Source organism: Oncorhynchus kisutch, linkage group LG30 (genome assembly GCF_002021735.2).
Source record: "Oncorhynchus kisutch isolate 150728-3 linkage group LG30, Okis_V2, whole genome shotgun sequence".
In the NCBI taxonomy this organism is placed as follows: Eukaryota; Metazoa; Chordata; class Actinopteri; order Salmoniformes; family Salmonidae; genus Oncorhynchus; species Oncorhynchus kisutch.
In genome coordinates, this window is record NC_034203.2 from 3021597 (window position 1) to 3048043 (window position 26447).

Sequence of the window (26447 nt, forward strand, 5' to 3'; positions counted from 1 at the left end):
AGGGGGATTAGAGCAAGTGTTTCAATTCTGCAGTATTTAGCAATAATAAATACAAGTCTAGCAGCAGTTGTGATGTGTGTGTAGTAGGAATGTATATGCGTTTGTGTGTATATGTGTGTGTGACTGTGCATGAGTGCATGTGTGTTAAGGTGTGGAGAGTCAGTGCAAGGCTGTCTTCACTAGTCCAGTTCAAGTGTTCAGCAGTCTGATGGCTTGTAGATAGAAACAGTCTCTGAGTCTGTTGGACCGAGACCCCATGCTTCGATACAGTCTGCCCAACAGTAAGAGAGTGAACAATCCATGGCTGGGGTCCTTGATGATGTGTGGGGTCCTTGATGATGCTGCGGGACTTCCTCAGGCACTGCTTCGAGTAGATGTCCTGGATGGTACTGTGATGTCTTAACCACCCGCTGGAGGGTCTTGCGGACGTGGGCGGAGCAGTTCCTGTACCAGGCCGTGATGCAGCCAGTCAGGGCACTCTCAATGGTGCAGCGGAAGTATTTGGAGAGAATCCGGAGAGGCATAGCAAAACCTTTTAGCTGTCTGAAAATTGGTGGTGTTGTTGGTCCATGTCAAGTTCTTAATGATGTGGACGCCAAGGAACTTAAAACTACTGACTCTCTCCACTGCAGCCCCGGGGATGTGGATCGGGCCTATCCTATCCTCTGCTTCCTGAAATCGACATTCAACTCCTTTGTTTTGCTGACGTTGAGTCTGTTGTCCTGGCACCACAATGCTCACAATGTTCACTTACCTCCTACCTTGTCGTTGTTAGTGATCAGGCCTACGACCGTGGTGTCATCAGCAAACATGATGATGGAGTTGGTGTCGTGCTTAGCCACACAGTCGTGGCTGAACAGGGAGTACAGCAGAGGGAAGAGGACACATCTCTGACGGGCCCCAGTGTTCAGAGTCAGTGTGGAGGAGACGTTTGATGCCAGTCCTCACAGCCTGTGTGTCTGCCTGTCAGGATGTCCAGAATCCATTTGCAGAGGGTGGTGTCCAGGCCTAGGGCCCTGAGCTTGGTGACGAGCTTGGAGGGAACAATAGTGTTGAATGCTCAATTAACAGCATTCTCACATACAGTAGGTGTTCCTCTTTTCCAGGTGAGTTAGGCCATTGTGATTTGCAATGGAAATGTGGATCTGTTGGAGCGGTAGGAAAAATGGAGTGGGTCCAGTGCAGAGTGTGAATTTACAGGAGCCCCTGGGGTCAAGAATTAACAGCCCCCCCCCCCCCCCCGGGGTCAAGAAAGAATACACATTTAACCATTCTCCTATAATCCATGTGGCTGCACTTTCATGTGGCTGTCATCTCAGGGCAGTCCCGTATCTCAGGTTTCCCAATTTTTCTTTCTACAATCAATCACCGAATGTCATTGTACTTTTTATAAACGGATGTGTCATTCCATTCTTCAACTGGCACAAGTGCATAGTGCACTGTTTGGATGCTGGAATTATTTGGGGTGGACGAACATCCGCAGGAAGTCTACTTTGTGAAGTGATTTGTTTGACAATAAGATGAAAACATCATGACTGGCTGTGTTGTTGCCCAATTAAAATGTAATACAAAATGTGTACAGTTCGAGACATGTCTTTACTATCAGACCCATTAAAAATCACCCCCTGAATGTCACAGCATAATTCACACTCTGACTTTGGTCCACTGTGTATGGCATGCTGACCTTGATGTGGTACTACAGGGAACATGGTTATCGAACATTGATTCAAGTTTGAGTCTGTATTGTCTTTTTGCATCCTTAATGGAGCTCATACCTGCTTGCCTTGTACGCATCGTGTGCAACCGAGTCATCAGAGTTCGTTCTGCCCCTTCGCTAAGCAACCGGTGGCCCCACACTCAAAGACTTCCTGACCTACTTTCCATGTGTGTGTGTGTGTGTGTGTGTCTATGTGTATATTACAGGCTGGCAGCTGAGGCCAGTGTTGCCATGTGTTGGCCAGCTGTGGTCCCCCGGTGCGGATATCCAAAGTTTAGCAAAATTGTAGCGGAGGAGGGCAAATGCAGGAGAAGGGGGCGAATGTAAATACCGGCTTACCTTTCTGGCTTTCTTCTAACGGTAACAACAGTCACCCTTGTTATACTCAAGACACCGTTATCTGTTACATTGAGCTATGGCATTAGGTTGGACATACTAAAAACGGACTGAACAACAAAGATAGAGAGATCCAAGCTGTTTATTTGGTCTCAAGGCTGTTTGTTCTGTCAGCGATGTGAAGAAGAAGAGAAAAAAATGGGAGGTAGTCCAACCCTCTCAGCGTTTAAAATCTGTGTCGTGATTCCTTAGTGCACACCGTAGCAAAACACTTTGCAATGGACATGTTCAGGTATTCACTCGCCATTTCTGTCTGTTTTCTTCCGTTTCACTTCTGGTGAATATGACCCTGGTCATCTGATGACTATATAGACTTTTTGGAACTGTTTCAAGGCACTGAATGCCATTTCGTAGTCTTGCTAATAATGTTGGCAGAAGCGGTGAGGTATTACTCGGGTGCCGACGTATAAACAAACTCTGAAGATTGTTTACCTGACCGGATCCTCATGTCCTTAGTTTCATGAAACCTCAAAGCCTAACGTACCTATCTACCCAAACACACTATTACAGCTTTTTGTGAAATGACACAAATTACTTATTCGAAATTCGTGACAGGCACACGAAAAAGTATTACACCATTTTTTTCACAACGCATTTCATGTGTATTACACAATTTCAATTCTTTACAACTCATTCTTGTACATTACACAAATTCCAATTTGTTGTGGCTAATGTTAGGACTGTGAGTAATACATGTGTGATAATTGCAATAAAGAAAGTAGTTTTATTGGAAGATATGGACATTTTGGATATGAGTTGGAACCTATTTTGGCATTTAATAGAAATGGCTAATTAAAACCTAGGAACAGAAGCCGTTTCCTTTTGGAAAGAGTGAATACATTCTTAATTGCCTTGAACTTACAAAGACATTCAAACCACAATGTATGGCATTGATAGGGGAGCTCACACAGCAAATGGAACTGAAAAAGAACAAGGATCATGTGGCCTGGCTGGTTTGGCTGTAATGCGGCAGCCTCTGGCACACATCTGCAGTATTGGCATAGTTTCAAATCCGGCCTAATGCCTTTTGACACAACCTCTATCTTTCCTACTGCCATACTCTCTCACAATCTGAACATACAAATGGTATCCATGAGTTCATCTGACTCTGGGGAAGTAGATAAAGGACTTTGTTGCAAAAATCCCGAAGTATCCCTTTAAGCCTTTAATGCTTAACATTAAACACTTTGCCAACAGCGTGTATCAAAAAAAGAACTGCTGAATCATTAAGCAGTTGAGTAGGGCTCTTAGTGGAAAAGTCCAGTAGCTCCTCCACCGAAACAGGGTTGCATGGCAAGGAGATAATAACAATTAAATAACCAAACAGAATGTCCAGACAAACAGGCTTTTATCCATCATGAATCCATCTTACACCTCCCACATGATCTCACGTCGTGAGTTTATCTCTCGATAGAAAAAGTAAGAAGGGCAGTTGATAGATAAAACTAGGTGTAACCTAGAAACCAATTTGACCGTTCACAAGTACTTTAATCACACCTCATATCTGCTCAGAAACGTTGAACGATAAAAGCAGTTGGCAAAAAAGGCAAGGGTAAAATGCATCAGGCTTTTATGCTGTTTTTAATTGACCAGATAGACTGTCTGGAACACCAATCCAACAGGAGCCATTAGTGTCAGCAAGCCATTTTTATATACCAACTGATGATTTTGATATATTGCGTATGTATTTTATGCTCAAACGCTTTACATTTTTTTCCAATGGGATATTACATCAAAAAAGCTTACTGAGTGACTACCCACTGGTTGAATCAAGATTGCTTCCATGTAATTTCATTGAAATTACGGTGAACCAACATGGGATAGACGTTGAATTGAAGTTGGTGCCCAGCATTCTGTACTAAAGACAACGGACTGCAGAACTGTATTTTCATACAAGAAGCAAAGCTAATATCATGGGGCGGCAGGGTAGCCTAGTGGTTAGAGTGTTGGACTAGTAACCGGAAGGTTGCAAGTTCAAACCCTCGAGCTGACAAGGTACAAATTTGTCATTCTGCCCCTGAGCAGGCAGTTAACCCACTGTTCCTAGGCCGTCATTGAAAATAAGAATTTGTTCTTAACTGACTTGCCTAGTTATATAAAGGTTAAATAAAAAAATATAATAAAAAAGCTGCACCACTGATCGCAAAAACCTAAAGAAAAATATGTGTGAACCAAAAAGAGGTGAAAACGAAACAAAAGTAGTACGTGTTATGAAGTGATGGAACACAACCATGGCCTGTATACAGACACACATACTGACTCAAGCAGGAGGACGGTAGAGGTAAGATGTTTCAGAGCCATACGGAATGTTACCAGCAATCAGGCAGGATATTGGGCCTTTTTTCATTGCATACCAAATGGAAGAGAATGCGAAACAGGGAGGGACTACCTGAAATTGTTAAATAAGAAACACACATTTTTGTTTTACATTTGAAAAAGTTTTCTATGTTTTCTGTTGTCTGCCCTAATGAACACAACCCAGATTGTTTTTCTCAAGCTCATCCATTCGCACTGAAGAGTATGGGTAAAAGTGGTTTATATTCCACACTAATTTACACCTTGACATGGTAAACAGAAACACACTGTGGCTCAGTGAGTATATCCTTACAGTTAGCAGCGAGGTGAAGTCATGCCCTGTCTAGATGCTATAGAGATCTACATACTGAGCTGTATCGTGATGTTTGAAGCAGGGATTAACCTAGAAAATCGAAAAGTCAAAAGACTCTGGGGAATTTTGTGGACACTTATTTTTGTATTTCGGATGTTTGGGGGCCATCTCCAAAAGGGAGCAGATTTTGGCCAAAAGTGTATCAAGCCCATGGGTATGTAAACAGTCGGTTCAATCAGTACGTAGGAGATGCAGGGTGGGGTCATGTTTAATTTGTATCCGTCACAGTTGCTCTGTGACCTTACTCTGTCGGTTCAGGGCGGAGAAAACGCTTCGAGATACATTGCAGACTGTTCTGGCTTTGACCCAAAATATCTGCTTCCTTGAGTAGGTGTTATTTCAAGAGAGGTGCGAAAAAGTGTTAAATGATCCAGCAGCCATTCTTCAGGAGAAACTTGACTGACTGGCTGGCTCACAGATTTCTCCTGATTTCCTTTGGTAGGGTCACATGCACTAAAATGAAGGGTGAAATACGATACAACCCTCCTAAAAGTCTGCTAAGACAAGACTCTTGTTTATGTTTCAGGTGTTACAAATTGTCAAAGGCCAACTTCATGAACCTGGTATTTGGCTTTTAGAGATGTCACAGAAACGGAGGTTCCTATGTATGGGTTATGACTGTTTTATGAAGTCCTTAAGTAGGCACCCTTCAAGTAAAGTTTTGAATGTCAGGACTTCTAAATCAAATGTAATTTGTCACATGCTTCATAAAATGATGTCATGGCTTTAGAAGCTTCTGATAGGCTAATTGGCATAATTTGAGTCAATTGGAGGTGTACCTGTGGATGTATTTCAAGGCCTACCTTCAAATGCAGTGCCTCTTTAAAATAAATCAGCCAAGACCTCAGAAATACAATTGTAGACCTCCACAAGTCTGGTTCAAACCTTGGGAGCAATTTCCAAATGACTGAAGGTACCACGTTCATCTGTACAAACAATAGTATGCAAGTATAACACCATGGGACCACGCAGCTATCGCTCAGGAAGGAGACGCGTTCTGTCTCCTAGAGATGAACGTACTTTGGTGCAAAAAGTGCAAATCCATCCCATAACAACAGCAAAGGACCTTGAGGAAACAGGTACAAAATGATATATATCCACAGTAAAACAAGTCCTATATCAACATAACCTGAAAGGCCGCTCAGCAAGGAAGAAGCTACTACTTCAAAACCGCCATAAAAAAGCCAGACTACAGTTTGCAACTGCATATGGGGACAAAGATTGTACTTTTTGGAGAAATGTCCTCTGGTCTGATGAAAGAAAAATAGAACTGTTTGACCATAATGACCATTGTTATGTTTGGAGGAAAAAGGGGGAGGCAAGGAGAAGGCAAGCCGAAGAACACCATCCCAACCATGAAGCACAGGGGTGGCAGCATCATGTTGTGGGGGTGCTATGCTGCAGGAGGGACTGGTGCACTCCACAAAATAGATGGCATGATGAGTAGGAAAATTATGTGGATATATTGAAGCAACATCTCAAGACATCAGTCAGGAAGTTAAAGCTTGGTCGCAAATGGGCCTTCCAAATGGACAATGACCCCAAGCATACTTCCAAAGTTGTGGCAAAATGGCTTAAGGACAACAAAGTCAAGGTATTGGAGTGGCCATTACAAAGCCCTGACCCCAATCCTATAGTACATTTGTGGGCACAACTGAAAAAGCGTGTGCGAGCAAGGAGGCGTACAAACCTGACTCAGTTACACCAGCTCTGTCAGGAGGAATGGGCCAAAATTCACCCAACTTATTCTGTGAAGTTTGTGGAAGGCTACCTGAAACATTTGACCCAAATTAAACAATTTAAAGGCAATGCTACCAAATACAAATTAAGTGTATGTAAACTTCTGACCCACTGGGAATGTGATGAAAGAAATAAAAGCTGAAATAAATAATTCTCTCTACTATTATTCTGAAATTTCATGTCCTTAAAATAAAGTGGTGATCCTAACTGACCTAAGACAGGGAATTTGTACTAGGATTTAAATGTAAGGAATTGTGAAAAACTGTGTTTAAATGCATTTGGCTAAGGTGTATGTAAACTTCCGACTTCAACTGTACATGCTCCAACAAATCTCATGTACTGACTTTCAAACCTTTACTTGAAGGGTGCCTACTTCATAACACATTAATAACCCATACATACCACACTCATTAGCAGTTTCATACATGCTTCTGTCGACTTGTGCCAGCAACCACCAAGTTGATATTTTGGTATGTTTTGCCATTGTTGCCTTGCAGTTTATGAATGCTGGTAGGTATGTTTATAACTGTGTTATGAAGTACATAAGTATGTACCCATCAAGTTAAGTGTTCCCAAATATTCACTTTTATGGCTGTTAGTCTTGTGTCCAGTTTATTAACTTGTAATTCATCTCAACAATTGTCCACATAATGAAGCTTCAGACTAAGCAAATGTTCAGTAAGAACAGGAGTACACGGTAACCGCATTAGGTAGAAGACAAAGAACGCAGCTGAGCACAAAATTCTAAATCTGCAAGATCTTTAAATTCCATCTAGCCGTTTCACAGGTGTCACGTTTCAACCCTTGAAGAAGCCGGAAGAAAGAGAGAAAGAAACTTCAACATCTAACACAGCACTGCTGCTTTGAATTCATCATGAGAGCGTTTCAGTATAATGTGGGTATATAGACTGTGTTTGTTGTGGTAACACCATTAACATCATGATTAGGCTATTATATTTTATGCCCTGAATGAGAAATGCAGACAGTTGCGGGCTATGGGAGTAGCCTGCAAAGCAGCAGTATTCTAGAATGATTTCATGAGGTTGTATTCACAGAGGCTCAACATATCATGAAACAGTTAGTTCACAGTGTCTTCAATAAGTTGTGACATCTAGTGACTGGTGCATTGAAAGAGTATATCCGGTGTTTGAGAATGTTTATAATTGATCACTGATGATCGTTTTATCAGCAACTGTACAAGAAGTACCCTCGCAAAATAGTTATACTAATAAAATTATATGAATGAAACCCTCTTTAGTGAAGTGAGTTGACACTGTCTTAAATATCTTATGGGTTTCAAATGTTGAGACATGCTGTATCTATCAAAAAATGCTTCCATGATTCAAATGGCCATTGTCAATGTCAGCACTCAGTCCCACAGACCTGCCACAAGTGTAGAATAAAGTTGTCCCTCAGTGCTGTGCTGGATTTAGTTTAACTTTCTAACAGTTTTCATTCTTCAGTTGAAGATTTGCATAGGGGAAATAAGCCTACTTGACCCGTAGCTGCACTAGGGGAAACTTCTACCAGTAATGTGCCAGTGTTATTAGTGACACATTGGACCTGATACAATGCATTCAAAAAGTATACACCCCTTTACTTTTTCCCCATGTTTTGTTTTGTTACAGCCTGAATTTAAAATGGATTCATGTTTATGTGTCACTGGCCTACATATACTACCCCATAATGTCAAAGTGAAATTGTTTTTTGGACATTTTTACACATTTATTAAAAATGTCAAGTTTAAATGTCTTGAGTCAATACGTATTCAACCCCTTTGTTATGGCAAGCCTAAATAAGTTCAGGAGTAAAAATATGCTTAACAAGTCACATAATATGTTGGATGGACTCTGTGTGCAATAATAGTGTTTAAGATTTTTGAATGACTACCTCATCGCTGTACCCCACACATACAATTATCTGTAAGGTCCCTCAGTCAAGCAGAACATTTCAAACACAAAGAAGAAGAAGAAAAGCAGATATTGAATATCCCTTTGAGCATGTTGAAAATATGAAATACACTTTGGATGGCATATCAACACACCCAGTCACTACAAAGATATGGGCGTCCTTTCTAACTCAGTTGCCAGAGAGGAAGAAAACCGCTCAAGGATTTCACCATGAGGCCAATGGTGACTTCAAAACAGTTACAGAGTTTAATGGCTGTGATAGGAGAAAACTGAGGATGGATCAACCCTTTAGTTATTACTCCATAATACTAACCTAATTGACACAGTGAAAAAAAGGACGCCTGTACAGAATAAAGTATTCCAAAACATGCATCCTATTTGCAACAAGGCACTAAAGTAATGCTGCAAAAAATGTGGTAAAGCAATATACCTTTTGCCCTGAATATAAAGTGGCGTTTGGGGAAAATCCAATAGAACACATTACAGAGTACCACTCTCCATATTTTCAAGCATAGTGGTGGCTGTATCACTGGGGAGTTTTTCAGGATAAAAAACAAACAGAATGGAGCTAAGCACAGGCAAAATCCTAGAAGAAAGGAAGGTTCAGTCTGCTTTCCACCAGACACTGGGAGATGGCCTTTCAGCAGGACAATAAGCTAAAACACAAGGCCAAGGTTCCTCAGCAAGAAAACACTGAATGTTCCTGGGTGGTCGATTTACAGTATATTTCTGTATTTCATTTTCAATACATTTGCTAACAATTCTAAAAACATGTTTCACTTTGTCGTTATGGGGTATTGTGTGTAATCCATTCTAATCCATTTTGAATTCAGGCTGTAACCCAACGAAATGTGGAATAAATCAAGGGGTAGGAATATTTTCTGAAGGCACTGTAGGTGGAAAGTGAAGTCTGCCCAAGCTATCTTGAAGCAAGTCCACCCACAACACAGCAGTTCAAACAAACACAAGCCCATTCAACTGACAGTGCTGATAGACATTGAACCGTCTGACTCTGCTGTGTCAAGACCGACTGGCCACTGGATAAGGTTGCAGGCTACTATTGGAGTCTACAGGAAAACCTACTTGTGAATGTTATCTTACCAATCTATGGAAACGTACAATAAAATGGCCAGTGGTGAGTGCCGTCTATCACCACTAAATGAATGAACACTCAACCTTGAAGCCAGCCAGTGTTTTGACTTTTGAATATCAAGACCGAAAAGAATATATCTATATGTATCTACCAGGGGGAAATAAGCTAATCTACATTCTCTGCACTACCTTTACTGGTTGAAAGCGAGTTTGTTTCCTTGTCAAATGCCCTTTTCCTTAAAGACTGGGGGCTTTGTTTCAGGCAGAGATTAACTGAGAGATATAAAGGCAGTGAATATTTCTCATTGCCAGAAGCAGGCAGGCTCACACAGAGTAGTCTCAAATATCGGCCTGCCTGCTTCTGGCAATGAGAAATATTCACTGTTTTCAGAATTTCTGTGGTCATGCAACAAGGATATCAACTAACTGTTGCTTCTACTTGCTTATCTACTTTGGTTGGTTATGGTGATGATCATGCCTTTTCTACCTGAGGGGGAAATGGATTTTTTTGTATTTTTATATTCAGCCACACCCACGCCAATAAACAAACACATCATACGTAATGATAGATAGATAGGTGAAGTCAACTTTCCCAACTGTCAGTGGTGGTGCAATAACTGCTTGGGGCAAAGTGATATTCAGGTGTGACTCAAACGTCAACACTTTTTCCAGCTTATACCTGCATCATCAAAAGGGAGTGGTGTTCTTTTCATCATACAGGTTTCACAAATCAACTGTCATTGTGAACCCCCGGAAGAGTAGATGATGCATTTGCAGCGGCTAACGGGGATCCTAATAAATACCAAAATTGTACGTACACTGTGGTTTCGACACCGTATTTCCCTGACTCTCACAGCAAATTGGCCAGTGTTACCTAGTGTTGATTTTTCAATGTACCCTTCCCCATTTTTTTGTGTTGATTCAGGTATTAAACGAACTCTTTAAGTGTTAAATTAACACTCATTAGTCAAAAAGAACAACAGTTTTGCTATTAACAACCAGTGTTAAACCAAAACCACACCGTCATTATCATATTTCCCAGCATGTTCTATTGCAGGATGTTCTTTAGAATTGTTTGTTTCAATATCTATGTTTTTGCATGTACATTGATTGATTAATTAATCATATGCTACTCAAATATAAATAACGTACATTTTTCCAAGCTAATTCAATCTGTTACTTGGAAATGTTTTTCCAGGTTAGATGGTTTAGGTAGTCTCATATCTTATCCTTTTCAACCTGGCAGTCATTCTAAATGTAGGCTGTGGGTGAATAAAAATGTTGTATATCCCCACTCTGGCTGGATTCCAATAGGAATTACACCGTACTTTGCAAGCCATCATATGTGACTCGCAGGCCTGAAAACCATGAGTTTCAGGCCACTGTATTTGTGTAAAACTAGGCCCTCAAAATAATGCCTCATCAAATACTTAATTTAACTTAATTTGAATTATAACATATTCACTTAGGATCTCACTTATTGAAGGCCACCAGACTGAACATGGATGCAGGTTATCATCAAGGATCTCTCTGTACTTTGCTCCGTTCATCTTTGCCTCAATCCTGACTAGTCTCCCAGTCCCTGCCTCTGAAAAACATCCACACAGCTGATGCTGCCACCACCATGCTTCACCATAGGGATGGTGCCAGGTTTCCCCCAGAACGTGACGCTTGGCATTCAGGTCAAAGAGTTTGATCTTGGTTTCATCAGACCAGAGAATATTGTTTCTCGTGATCTGAGAGTCTTCATGTGCCTTTTGGCAAACTCATAGCGGGCTGTCATGTGCCTTTTACTGAGGAGTGGCTTCCGTCTGGCCACTCTACCATTTAGGCCTGATTGGTGGAGTGCTGCAGAGATGGTTGTCCTTCTGGAAAGTTCCCTGATCTCCATCGAGGAACTCTAGAGCTCTGTCAGAGTGACCATCTGGTTTTTGGTCACCTCCCTGACCAAGGCCCTTCTCCCCCGATTGCTCCGTTTGGCCTGGCGGCCAGCTCTAGGAAGAGTCTCGGTGGTTCCAAACTTCTTACGTTTAATAATGATGTAGGCCACTGTGTTCTTGGGAACCTTCAATGCTGCCACATTTTTTTGGTACCCTTCCCCAGATCTGTACCTCGACAGGATTCTGTCTCAGAGCTCTACAGACAATTACCTTTGACCTCTTGGCTTGGTTTTTGCCCTGACAACTGTGAGACCTTATATAGACAGGTATAAGCCTTTGCAAATCATGTCCAATTAATTTAATTTACCACAGGTGGACTCCAATGAAGTTGTCGAAACATCTCAAGGATGATCAATGGAAACAGGATGCACCTGAGCTCAATTTCGAGTCTTATAGCAAATGGTCTGAATGCTTACGTAAATAAGGTATCTGTTTTTTGTTTTTAATACATTTGCAAACATTTCTAAAAACCTGTTTTTGCATTGTTATTATGGGATATTGTGTGTAGATTGCTGAGGAAATTGTTTTTTTTAATCCGTTTCAGAATAAGGCTGTAATGTAACATTTTTTAAAAGGTCAAGGGGTCTGAATAATTTACAAAGGCACTGTATTATCATTCACAATGAGACATCCCCACTCAAAAATCAGACATCCCCAAATGGGTACTTTCCTACATTTGCGGCAGCAGGCTAGTTAGCCTACTTCTATGTGTGCTCAGTTGCGCATGCTCCGTCAACATTAGGACAGAGAAACAAGCCACATGCTGATTGCGCACAAACAAAACGCAATGAACAAATTGGCAAAACTTGTAAATGTTATGAAATAAATCAAAACTTGTTTTTCATAAGTCTATCAGGTTGTGAACTCTCCAAATAAAGTTTCCACACCGAGAAAGCGAACAGTAAATTGCAACACACCACTCCCCTTCTTCTTGTCTCAAAATTTCAAATGATACTCAAGACAGTTTTTTTTCACACACATATTTTAGATGCATTGCTAATCATCTCAATAATCAGCTAGGCCTATTGCCACACGTGTTGTGTAGACACTGGACCAGTGTTGAATTAAACACCATCAGTGTTGATTTAACAGTGGATAATTTTGTATGCAGGTTAACCTTACAAGCATTTTGTGTTTTAACCCATGTTTTATACCATTTAATATCTCAGGTTTTTATGAAGAGGATAAATATAAAGCATTTAGCTAATATGCTATGTGTGATAACAGTATTTAAAATATTGAAAGGTATAAAGCATTATCAGTTCTTTTAACGAACATTATTCAACTGTAATAACAAGCCAGTAGTAGGCATATTAATGATCATCATAGTGTTTGGGTTTTCTATAGGCTATAAATATGCATGCCTATTGTCAAATCAACAAGTGTCAATAATCGGCTAATTACAGTTTCCCTTTACTCAAGTGGTGTAGGTTGAATCCATATTCTATTGCTTCTATTATTAGCTTTCGCAGGATGTCTTCTAGGAGGAAACGTGAAAAAACGAAGGTACGGAAATGCCAGAGTTCTACTTGGAAAAGGTCCAAACCCTGTTTTATCCAGAAGCATTTAACACACAGCCTAAATCTACGAGCTAGCGTTACGACCACTGTCTGATGAACTCTCTCTCATTATTGCATTATAAGGAACGAAGTTACAGAAATAAGAACATTTGCTATTCATTCGTATTCCTTAGAGCGCATAAGTACAAGGTTACATGGCATCAACTTTCAGCTCCCCCAAAAAAGAATGAAAGTTGTTTCCCATCACTTTCTTGAAATATAATTATTACTACAGACTTGTTATAACCAACTTGTAACTCAATGATGCGTTTTTAGTACAACAAAGTTTTAATAGCCAACTTACCTCGGTGAAAAAATTGTCCATCGTCCTTAAATTAATCCACAAGGATCTCTGTATGCTAATCGCGCATGCAAAACATGTGTTTTGATGTACAGGGCAAAGGCATCTTCTTTAGTCCATGATCAGAAATACATCTCTTCCAATAGTTCCCGTGACAGGGAAAAGGGAATCAAGTCTTCTGCAACTTCTGCCTTTGTTTCATAGATTACATTTCCAGCAAAATCAGCATTTGTTATTTCAAATAAAATAAAAATCAGTCTTCCGATATTGGCGAAAGACGGGACTTGCTGCGCGATAAAACTCAGTATGGAGTGAGATCAAATGCTGTGCACCTGGACACTTTGTCTGCCGAACATTCACATTGGTAAATAGTCCAACTTGCTGAAGTAAAGTATTTGAGGCGACTGGCGAGCCAAGTTTGGAGTGACTCCATCCGTAGATACTGTAGCTCCACCCAGCACTGGTTTGAATGGTAAAGTAAATCTCACCCCAGGATTGCCTCTTTTACCCCGCCTGCCGTCCAAAGGAGCCTAAAGTTTGAAACCTGACTGCGGACTGCCGCTGCGGAGATGTTCAAATAGTGTGAAATAAAACAGTGTGAAAAAGTAACAGCCTATGTCAATTGAGTTTTATAAGTAGGCAATAGGCATATGAACATGGATTCCATCGCGTGTAATCAAATAATGGAGTGTGCATCTCACAATCATTTTATGAAACTGAAACTGACATAGGCCTATCCCACTGGGTACATACTGGTTGAGTGACCATTGTTTCCACGTCTTTTCAATTACATTATGTTGAATCAACATGGAAAATACATTGAATTGAAGTCTGCCCAGTAGGACGTTGCAATATAGTGTAATTGCAGACCACAATTTTGGGCATTTCTTGATATTGGCTTTCCTTGATATCAGGAAACGCCCATTGATGCCTGCCATTGGACAGTCCATTGACATCTGCCAATGATGAGTTCCTGCACTGTCCCACGCAGCCATTTCCGGATTTCAGATGTCAAAAAATCACCTTTTAAAGGAATGCTTTAGATATGATTAGAATTGCATTTCTTCTGGCAAAGTGAGAGGCTAATAACTCTGGTGCCGTTCAGCTATCCTCAGCCAGAAACCTCACAATCTTAACCTGGTCAAGTTCGGTTTCTGTGCAAACCTTAGACACTGTAGAAGGCAACCAAACATGTTTCATCATTCTACATTACATTTTGTCTACAGAACATGTCAATTAGCCCATGAAAATCAGCCATCATTACGCACCAATGAGACGAGCAGCGTTCACTTGATTGACAGTGTCTTGGTCCAATGACCACCTATTGGTTTGAAACATAGCTAGGTAGATAGCCAATGAGCTGGGATTTTCAGATATACAGTACCAGTCAAAAGTTTGGACATGCCTACTCATCCTACTCAAGTTTTTTTTTAAATTTGTACTATTTTATACATTGTAAAATAATAGTGAAGACTTTAAAACTATGAAATAACATATATAGAATCATGTAGTAACCAACCACTGTCAAAATACATTTTATATTCATTTAGATTCTTCAAAGTAGCCACCCTTTGCCCTGATGACAGCTTTGCACAATGTTGGCATTCTCTCAACCAGCTTCATGAGGTAGTCACCTGGATAGCATTTCAATTAACAGGTGTGATTTGTTCAAAGTTCATTTGTGGAATTTCTTTCCTTCTTAATGCGTTTGAGCCAATCAGTTGTGTTGTGACAAGGTAAGGGTGGTATACAGAAGATAGCTCTATTGGGTAAAATACCAAATCCATATTATGGCAAGAACAGCTCAAATAATTTAAGAGAAAATACAGTCCATCATTACTTTAAGACATGAAGGTCAGTCAATTCGGAAGTGCAGTTGCAAAAACCATCAAGCGCTGAGAAACAGAGTAGGTGAACAGATGATCTCTGCATGTGTGGTTTTCACCGTGAAGCATGGAGGAGGAGGTGTGATGGTGTGGGAGTGCTTTGCTGGTGACATTGTCTGTGATTTATTTAGAATTCAAGGCACACTACCTGCATGGCTACCACAGCATTCTGCAGTGATACACCGTCCCATCTGGTTTGCGCTTAGTGGGACTATCATTTGTTTTTCAACAGGACAATAACCCAACACACCTCCAGGCGGTGTAAGGGCTATTTGACCAAGAAGGAGAGAGAGTGATGACCTGCATCAGATGACCTGGCCTCCACAATCATAAGACCTCAACCCAATTGAGATGGTTTGGGATGAGTTGGACCACAACGTGAAGGAAAAGCAGTCAACAAGTGCTTAGCATATGTGGGAACTCCTTCTAGACTGGAAAAGCATTCCTCATAAAGCTGGTTGAGAGAATGTGTGCAAAGCTGTCATCAAGGCAAAGGGTGACTACTTTGAAGAATCTCAAATATAAAATATATTTTGATTTGTTAAACTTTTTTTTAGTTACTACATGATTCTGTATGTGTTATTTCATAGTGTTAATGTCTTCACTATTATTCTACAATGTAGAAAACAGTCAAATAAAGAGAAACCCTTGAATGAGTAGCTGTGTCCAAACTTTTGACTAGTACTGTATCTATAATGTATCAGGTTTACGATTTAGAAATGAAAGCACTTTATGTATCTAGTTTGCCTGACAATTCAATCTGAATTGTTCCGCTGTTCTATGTTTGCTACATACTTCAGTCTAAGACTGACATAACTGAAGTAATATGTGGTGATGTCAAAATTAGGGGTGTTTGTAACATCTGGGGAAGGAGAGGAGGACCAAGGCGCAGCGTGGTAAGTGTTCATATTTTAATGAACACTGAAAACAAAAACAACAAACAGTCCTGTAAGGTGCAACACAACACGAAACAGAAAATAACCACCCACAAAACACAATGGAAAACAGGCTACCTTAATATGGTTCTCAATCAGGGACAACGATTGACAGCTGCCTCTGATTGAGAACCATACCAGGCCAAACACAGAAATAGAAAATCATAGACAAACTAACATAGACAACTCACAATTCACGCCCTGACCATACTAATACAAAAGACAAAAACAAAGGAACTAAGGTCAGAACGTGACATACCAGGCCAAACACAGAAATAGAAAATCATAGACAAACTAACATAGACAACTCACAATTCACGCCCTGACCATACTAATACAAAAGACAAAAACAAAGGAACTAAGGTCAGAACGTGACAGTATCCCCCCCAAAGGTGCGAACTCCGGCCGCAAAACCTGAACCTATAGGGGAGGGTCTGGGTGGGTGTCTGTCTGCGGTGGCGGCTCTGGCGCGTGATATGGACCCCACTCCACCATAGTCTTTCTCCACCTCCTTAACCGCCTCCTTGGCCTCTTAAGAACGGCAACCCTCGCCACCGACCTCGATCTGGGGACCTTAGCCACGGGTCCCGGACGGACGGGAGACTCCGGCAGCGCCGGACAGGCGGGAGACTCCGGCTACGCCGGAGTGAAGGGCGTCTCTGGCATCGCCGGCGTGACAGGCGACTCTGGCATCGCCGGCGTGACAGGCAGCTCTGGCAGCTCCTGGCTGACTGACGGCTCTGGCAGCTCCTGGCTGACTGGCCGCTCAGGACAGACGGGAGACTCTGGCCGCTCAGGACAGACGGGAGACTCTGGCCGCTCAGGACAGACGGGAGACTCTGGCCGCTCAGGACAGACGGGAGACTCTGGCCGCTCAGGACAGACGGGAGACTCTGGCCGCTCAGGACAGAAGGGGGACTCTGGCCGCTCAGGACAGACGGGAGACAGACGGGAGACTCTGGCCGCTCAGGACAGACGGGAGACTCTGGCCGCTCAGGACAGACGGGAGACTCTGGCCGCTCAGGACAGACGGGAGACTCTGGCCGCTCAGGACAGACGGGAGACTCTGGCCGCTCAGGACAGACGGGAGACTCTGGCCGCTCAGGACAGACGGGAGACTCTGGCCGCTCTGGGCAGGAGGAAGGCTCTGGCAGTGCTGGATAGGCGGTAGCACCTGTAGGGAGAAGACGGAGAGACAACCTGGTGCGGGGGGCTGCCACCGGAGGGCTAGTGCGTGGAGGTGGCACCGGGTAGACCGGACCGTGAAGGCGCACAGGAGGTCTCGAACAACGAGCCTGCCCAACCCTACTGGACTGAATACTCCCCGTAGCCAGGCCAGTGCGGCGAGGTGGAATAGCCCGCACTGGGCTGTGCTGGCGAACCGGGGACACCATGTGCAGGGCTGGTGCCATGTACACCGGCCCGAGGAGACGCACTGGAGACCAGATGCGTTGAGCCGGCTTCATGGCACCTGTCTCGATGCCCGCTCTAGCCCGGCCAATACGAGGCGCTGCAATGTCCCGCACCGGGCTATGCACACGCACCGGGGACACCGTGCGCCTAAAGGCATAACACGATGCCTGCCCGGTCCCTCATGCTCTCCGGTAAGCACGGGGAGTTGGCTCAGGTCTCCTACCTGACTTAGCCACACTCCCCGTGTTCCCCCCCAATACATTTTTGGGGCTGCCTCTCGGGCTTCCAACCACGCCGCCGTGCTGCCTCCTCATACCACCGCCTCTCAGCTTTCGCTGCCTCCAGCTCAGCCTTGGGGTGGTGATATTCTCCAGCCTGTGCCCATGGTCCCTTGCCGTCCAGAATCACCTCCCATGTCCAGGAGTCCTGCGATTCCGGCCGCTGCTGCTGCTGCCCATTACCACGCTGCTTGGTCCTTTCTTGGTGGGTGGTTCTGTAACGCTTGTCGTCTGGGGAAGGAGAGGATGACCAAGGTGCAGCATGGCAAGTGTTCATATTTTAAATATTTTAATGAACACTGAAAACAAAACAATAAACAACCAACGAACAGTCCTGTAAGGTGCAACACAACACTAAACAGAAAATAACCACCCACAAAACACAATGGAAAACAGGCTACCTAAATATGGTTCTCAATCAGGGACAACGATTAACAGCTGCCTCTGATTGAGAACCATACCAGGCCAAACACAGAAATAGAAAATCATAGACAAACTAACATAGACAACCCACCCAACTCACGCCCTGACCAAACTAAAACAAAAGACAAAAACAAAGGAACTAAGGTCAGAACGTGACAGTGTTGTACAAAAGTCATCAGCGATTGGATCATTTCTAACCAATCAGAGAATCAAAGGCAATGACCAATTTTCAAAACGCTGCTTTACACACGTGTGTTTTGGTTTTGGCTCAACCCATTTGTTTCTGGGACCAATCAGAGCGGTAAGAATGTGTTTGCGTTCTGGGTACTCAGATTCAGACTCATTGCAGAGAAGAAACTAAAGTCTGTGGGTGTGGTGTAGCGTTTGGCTGGAGCAAGGAGTTTGGGTAGCCAGGCAAGTATCTAGTCCCCCCATTTGAAGGTTTCAAAAGGTTGCTGTGTGTAAAACCAGTCTAAGAATGCCAAATAATACAGTCAATCCACCCTCAAAACACTAGTTTACTATTGTTAGATTATGCAATAGCCTATCATCTATAACTATATACAGGAAACAAATCTAAAAAATGCAACATGTAAAGTATCGGTCTCATGTTTTATGAGATGAAATAAAAGATCACAGAAATGGTCCACATGCACAAAAAGTTTATTTCTCTCACATTTTGTGCACAAAATTAGTTTACATCCCAGCGTTTCTCCTTTGCCAAGATAATCCATCCACTTGACAGGAGTGGCATATCAATAACTGATTAAACAGCATGATCATTACACAGGTGCACCTTGTGCTGGGGATAATACAAGTAAACTTTAAAATGTGCAGTTTTGTCACACAACACAATGCCAAAGATGTCTTAAGTTTTGAGAGAGTGTGTAATTGATATGCTGACTGAAAGAATGTTCACCAGAGCTGTTGTCAGTGAATTGAATATTAATTTCTCCAACGTCGTTTTAGAGAATTTGGCAGTACATCCAACCGGCCTCACAGCCGCAGGTCCAGGATGCGAGCCCGACTGTTTTCGATTCTGAGTATTGACAACCTATACAGTCTTTTCTGAGACATTGTGCATTATATGTCCATTGCGCTGTTTACAATTTTAAATTAGTCTTGAATTATGCATGCCAAGCACCAGAGATAAGGGACTGTTGATATTGCAACCACAACTCAAATGCTGGTTTACCAGTATGATCAAAATCGTAAACTGCTTTCTTTTGTTTGAGCCCTAAAGAACTGTTGTCCGCTAAAGATGATAATCTGTTTGCATCTACCATTTTATTGACTGTCCGGTTTCCAGACGACCTGTCCCGGAACTTCCTATACAGTTCATCTCTTTCCGTAATGTGGTGAGGTTGCCAAATAAGGAGAATGCAAGAGGCTCAATGAAAGATGTTGCATAACTGCTGTATTTGCACCACTCCCTTCTGCCCAGTTTCCCTGATGTTGCTACGACAATCAAGCAGTTTTTAACCTTCCCTGTCACTGTCGCTTCTGCGGGGAGATCGTTTTCTACACTAAAACTCATAAAGAACTACCTAAGGAGCATTAGGTTTTTGGTCTGCTATGTTGGCCCCATAGCCTGACCATGGCATTTGTTTACTGATATCACCTTGCTTTCAATCAGTTCAATCATTTATTTTTCAAGGCCTGAGGAACTTTGATCTATCACATTCTTGAATCCCAAGAAACAAATACTTAGCTTCCTAGTACATATGGAAATGAAAACGTTTTCAAACGTTTGAGGGTTACTGTCAAAATGATTTATTAACAACAACAAAAATAGACATTGATGAAAGTCGCATTGGCCCCCAGAGCTCATGCCCCCTCCCCCTTATCCTATGAACAACTACATTCACTTTTCATTTTGTGATGTGAAAATGAAGATTCTTTACATATAGGATATTCCAAATGTTGCTCTGTGTATCTGTTTGGACTTGGCTTCAAAGGGAATCATGTTACAACAGGGCTGTCCAACCCTGTTCCCTCAGAGCTACCGTCCTGTACATTTTCACGACAGCTTTAATCTAGCCCACATGGTAATTAGCTGGTTGATAAACTGAATCAGGTTGGTTACAACTGGTGTTGGAGCGAAAACCTACAGGACATTAGCTCTCCAGGGGCAGGGTTGGAGAGCCACGTGTTACAGACTACAGTGGACAATTTTGCTTGGTTTCATGGCTTGGTATGAATCGCCATCTATTGGCCAATCAGAATACTAACAATGAAATGCATGGAATACATTTCTTGTTCATAGTGCATGGCACACATTTTTATGCAAATTATTGGTCTATCATTTGATGTATTTATTTTTCATAAAATCACAGTTTTTTAAATTCTCTTTCAAAACAGTGATACAAATACAACACTTAAACACATCGAATATACATTCTTTAGTCAGAATCAGAATCACCTTTATTCGTAAAGAACATTTACATATAGATGGGATTTGACTTGGTGAAATGGTGCAGAGAGCAATAGACAAAATATAAAGACACTATAAAGACAGAGGAATGTACACAGTCTACATACAGTATATAGGCATAGGTACAGAAGAGATAGTCTCCTATGATGTGTAATTGTTCTATTAGCAAATTTACAGTGGAGGATATACAATTTACATTGGAAATATGTCTACTGTATATCAGTAGCTAGGATTCAAAATATCAGTATGCAGTGTTTGAACAAAAAATTTATTATGGGTAGCAGTGTATTTTAAAGTGCAAAAGTATACAGTGCCTTCAGAAAGTATTCACACCTCTTGATTTTTTTTCACATTGTTGTGTTACAGCCTGAATTGAAAACGGATTAAATTGAGATTTTGTGTCACTGGCCTACACACAATCGGGAATAAAAAGAAACGGAATAGAACTAAGCACAGGCAAAATCCTAGACGACAACCTCGTTCAGTTTGCTTTCCAACAGACACTGAGAGACAAATTCACCTTTCAGCAGGATAATAACCTAAAAACACAAGGCCAAATATACACTGGAGTTGCTTAACAAGACAGCATTATATGTTCCTGAGTGGCCTAGTTACTGTTTTGATATAAATCAGCCTGAAAATCTATGGCAAGATGTCTAACAACCAACGACAGAGCTTGAAGAATTTAACAATTATGAGCAAATATTGTACAATCCAGGTGTGTAAAGTCCTTAGAGACTTACCCAGAAAGACTTGGTGATTCTAACATGCATTGACTCAGGGGTGTGAATACTTCTGTAAATTAGATATTTCTGTATTTCATTCTCAATAAATTTGTAAACATTTCTTAAAAACATGTTTTCACTTTGTCATTATGTGTCACGATCATCGTAATAACATTCAGACCAAGGCGCAGCGTTATATGGGTTACACATCTTTTAATTCATGAAACACACAAAAAAACGATGCGTGAAGCTATGGAGTGCTCACAGGCAACTACACATAAACAAGATTCCACAAAACACAGTGGGGAAATGGCTGCCTAAATATGATCCCCGATCAGAGACAACGATAAACAGCTGCCTCTGATTGGGAACCATACCAGGGAACCATACCAACATAGAAATAAAACAACCTAGAATTACCCACCCTAGTCACACCCCGACCTAACCAAAATAGAGAATAAAAAGTATCTCCATGGTCAGGGTGTGACATTATGGCACATTGTTTGTAGATGGGTAAAAAAAAATGTCATCGATCTTGAATTCAGGCTATAACACAACAACATGTGTAATAATTTATGGGGTATGAGTACTTTCTGAAGGCACTGTAGCTAACAAGGCCTTTAGTATGTCCTATTAGCCATATATTAGGCCTGAATTAAGGTGTCGATGAGGTGTCGACTATTCGCACACCCTGTACAAACACATATAAAACATACAAATCTAGAAAAGCAAACTTTCCCTAACTGAAACTCAGGCTAAAAAATTTAGCATCATTGTCCAAATGCTTATGGAGAGCACTGTATACATGCAGCAAGTCCTAATACATTGCGGTCATTCTAATTTAAAGATACTTTGGAAGTTTAGTATATCATGAAACTACACAAATCCCGTGTTTCAGACAAACATTATATGCTTTTGCTCACGTGTGGGAGATGTGCTTCTTTTCTTCCACAGTGGTCCTTTCTGGGAAAAATGTCTGCAAGAATAAGGTTATTTAGTGTAGGTAACACGTCGGTACTATGCTTTTCTTAGTTCTACATTGAGACAGGATACTAGAGTCTGTTTCTTGTGTAACTTGCTATTTATTAAATACTATATAAAAATGATATATTTACACCCAATGCCCCAGTAGACTCCATAAACAATATTATCACCACTGTTAATTCAATACATTGGTCAAATAAATGAATTATTTTAGGTGACTTTAATAAGAATTGGCTAGATAAATCCTCTGCTAAGGATAGAAAAACTATTGAAAATATATATATTTTACTCAATTAATTAAAGAACCAATGAGAGTCATACCACAAACTCATAATGAGACTTTGCTGGATTGGCTCTTGGTGGCACGTCCTATCAGGATTGTCCACCCAAGTTTATTGAAATACATGGGATTACTTTCCCACTGAATTCACAAAGGTATGTGATAAACATGGACCTTGGAGAACAGTGAAGTGTAGGGCTATCACCTTCCCTGGGTTAGCTCTGACTTAATACATCTGTTGAGAGAAAGGGATAAAAACTGGGCTAAGTACCGTAGAACCAAAAATCCAACTGATTGGGAGTCCTATAGAAAATTTAGAAACACCAGTAAAACTAAAAGTAGAAATGACTCCTAATGGATCATCTTAAAAATAATTGTAAAAATCCACAGCAGTTCTGGAAATACACAAATTACCTTTTAAATAGGTCAAATAACCAACCTATTTGTCACGACTTCCGCTGAAGTCGGCTCCACTCCTTGTCCGGGTGGCGTTTGACGGTCGACGTCACCGGCTTTCTAGCCATCGCTGCTTCATTTTTAATTTATCCATTTGTTTTGTCTTGTTCCCTGCACACCTGGTTTTCATTCCCTAATCACACTGCATGTATTTATTCCTCTGTTCCCACTCATGTCTTTCTGTAGAATTGTTTGTGTTACATGTCAATTTTGACAAGCCAGACTGGTGTTCGTATTATTCCGTGTTTTGTCACGAGGTATGTTTATTTGGTTGAACATAATTATTGTGACTGTTTGCGCACTTTTTGCACTTGTGCCAATTGGCTGGAGGTCTTGACGCAGTGGCGTCCGTCTGTTGGTTTCTCCTGCCTCAATAAAGTGTGCGCCTGTTCACAACTCTCTGCTCTCCTGCACCTGACTCCGCTCCCAGTACACACACCCCTGACACTATTAATCAAATAATCCTAAATGACTATGTCATTAAAGATCCAGTAGATATACAGTGGGGCAAAAAAGTATTTAGTCAGCCACCAATTGTGCACGTTCTCCCACTTAAAAAGATGAGAGAGGCCTGTCATTTTCATCATAGGTGCACTTCAACTATGACAGACAAGATGAGAAAAAAAAATCCAGAAAATCACATTGTAGGATTTTTAAGGTCGACCCGGAGGACGAGGCGCAGGGCGATCCGGATGGAGGCGATGGAAATCCCTCAACATTGACGGATCCAAAATGTACCCCACCGGTACCCAGCACCTCTCCTCCGGACCGTACCACTCCCAGTCCACGAGGTACTGCAGGCCCCTCACCCTCTCGATGTCCAGAGGGGGAGGAGGGACCTCCGGCACCTCACCGTCCTGTAGGGGACCAGCTACCACCGGCCTGAGGAGAGACACATGAAACGAGGGGTTAATACGATAATAGGAAGGGAGTTGTAATCGATAACACACCTCGTTTATTCTCCTCAGGACTTTGAAGGGCCCTACACACTGCGGCCCAAGCTTCCGGCAGGGCAAGCGGAGGGGCAGGTTTCGGGTCGAGAGCCAGACCCTGTCCCCCGGTACAAACACGGGGGCCTCACTGCGGTGGCGGTCAGCACTCCTTTTCTGCTGTCCACTAGCTTGTTGGAGGGATTCCTGGACGGCCCTCCAGGTCTCTTTGGAGCGCTGCACCCATTCCTCCACCGCAGGAGCCTCGGTCTGGCTCGGATGCCACGGTGCCAGGACCTGCTGGTACCCCAACACACACTGAAAGGGGGACACATTAGTAGAGGAGTGGCGTAGTGAGTTCTGGGCCATTTCGGCCCAGGGGATGTATCTCGCCCACTCCCCTGACCGGTCCTGGCAATAAGACCACAGAAGCCTACCCACCTCCTGGTTTACTCTCTCCACCTGCCCATTACTCTCGGGGTGATAACCGGAGGTCAGGCTGACCGAGACCCCCAGACGCTCCATGAATGCACTCCATACTCGGGACGTGAACTGGGGGCCCCGATCAGAAATGTTGTCCTCCGGCACCCCGTAGTGCCGGAAGACGTGGGTGAATAATGCCTCCGCAGTCTGTAGGGCTGTAGGGATACCGGGCAATGGGAGGAGACGGCAGGACTTAGAGAACCGATCCACAATCACCAGAACCGTAGTATTCCCCTGAGACGGGGGCAGATCGTCAGGAAATCTACGGAGAGATGAGACCATGGCCGTTGTGGAACGGGGAGGGGTTGTAACTTCCCTCTAGGAAGGTGCCTAGGAGCCTTACTCTGGGCGCATACCGAACAGGAGGAGACATAAACCTTAATGTCCCTAGCCAAGGTAGGCCACCAATACCTCCCCTGAAGGCTCCCCACTGTCCTCCTCACCCCAGGGTGACCCGAGGAGGGTAGGACGTGAGCCCACCGAATCAGTTGGTCCCGAACACCAAGCGGCACGTACTTCCACCCTGCCGGACACTGAGGAGGCGCGGGTTCAGCAAGGTAACGCCCGCTGGATGTCCGAGTCCACCTCCCATACCATTGGTGCGATCAGCCTTGAGGCGGGAAGGATGGGAGTAGGTTCGGTGGACCTATCCTCTGTGTCGTAAAGGCGGGACAGTGCGTCCGCCTTCACGTTCTGGGAGCCCGGTCTATAAGATAACGTGAACCGGAATCGGGTGAAAAACATGGCCCACCTTGCCTGATGTGGGTTCAGTCTCCTAACTGCCCGAATATACTCCAGATTTTGGTGGTCGGTCCAGATGAGAAAGGGGCGCTTAGCCCCCTCAAGCCAGTGCCTCCACACCTTCAGAGCCCTGACCACCGCTAACAACTCCTGGTCCCCCACATCATAGTTACGCTCCGCTGGGCTGAGCTTCCTCGAGAAGAAAGCGCAGGGGCAGAGTTTTGGTGGCGTACCCGATCCCTGTGATAGCACGGCACCCACCCCAGCCTCGGACGCGTCCACCTCCACTATGAATGCTAGAGAGGTGTCCGGATGCGCCAACAGGGGTGCATCAATGAACAGCGCCTTCAACCTGTTGAAAGCTCCGTCCGCCTCTGCTGACCACCGCAACCGCACCGGGCCCCCATTCAGCAGTGAGGTAATTGGAGCCGCTATCTGGCCAAAACCCCAGATAAACCTCCGGTAGTAGTTGGCAAAACCCAAAAACCGCGAGTTCAATAAAGTGCTTTTTCTTTAACGCACACACGGTGAACTACGGTCACCCCACTTACGGGTGCTCAAACCAAATGCCCCAGACACAGGGAAACGAAAACAGTCTAGCACTAAATACACAAACATGTACATCTAATGCAAACACCAGGGTTACAATAATCAATCCCGCACAAAGAACCAGGCAGCCGGCTGACTTAATAAAGCCTCACTAATTATAACCAACTCAAAACAGGTGTACTCAATAAACACATAAGGAGGGAGAGAAACTAATCAGTGGCAGCTAGTAGGCCGGGGACGACGACCTCCGAGCGCAACCCGAACGGGAAGGGGAGCCACCTTCGGTCGGAGTCCTGACATACATGCCCTGCCTCCAGTCCACTTACCGATATCTGAAAAAAAGAGCCTCATCGAAATTGTAACAAGTGATTCTGTGAAAATTTAAATTAATCAGAAACCAATGCTAGATTTTTTGATTGTGCTAGGCTCAGATTATCCTGCCTTGGCAAATTGCGTTGTTAAGACACTGATGCCCTTTGCAACTACGTACCTATGTGAGAGTGGATTTTCGTCCCTCACTAGCATGAAAACTAAATACAGGCACAGACTGTGTGTGGAAAAGTATTTAAGACTGAGACTCTCTCCAATACAACTCAACATTGCAGAGA

General features: G+C 42.9%; 1 protein-coding gene across 1 annotated transcript in view; it reads right to left on the reverse strand.

Annotated features, from left to right (window-relative positions):
- Positions 1-13712, reverse strand: part of myo10 (myosin X) — a 247119-nt gene extending 233407 nt beyond the window's left edge. The window contains exon 1 of the mRNA XM_020466612.2: positions 13327-13712. Within this exon, the coding sequence (XP_020322201.2) occupies positions 13327-13347 (21 nt within the window). The 5' untranslated portion in view covers positions 13348-13712. The remainder of the gene's footprint in view (positions 1-13326) is intronic.
- Positions 13713-26447: the final 12735 nt, after the last annotated feature.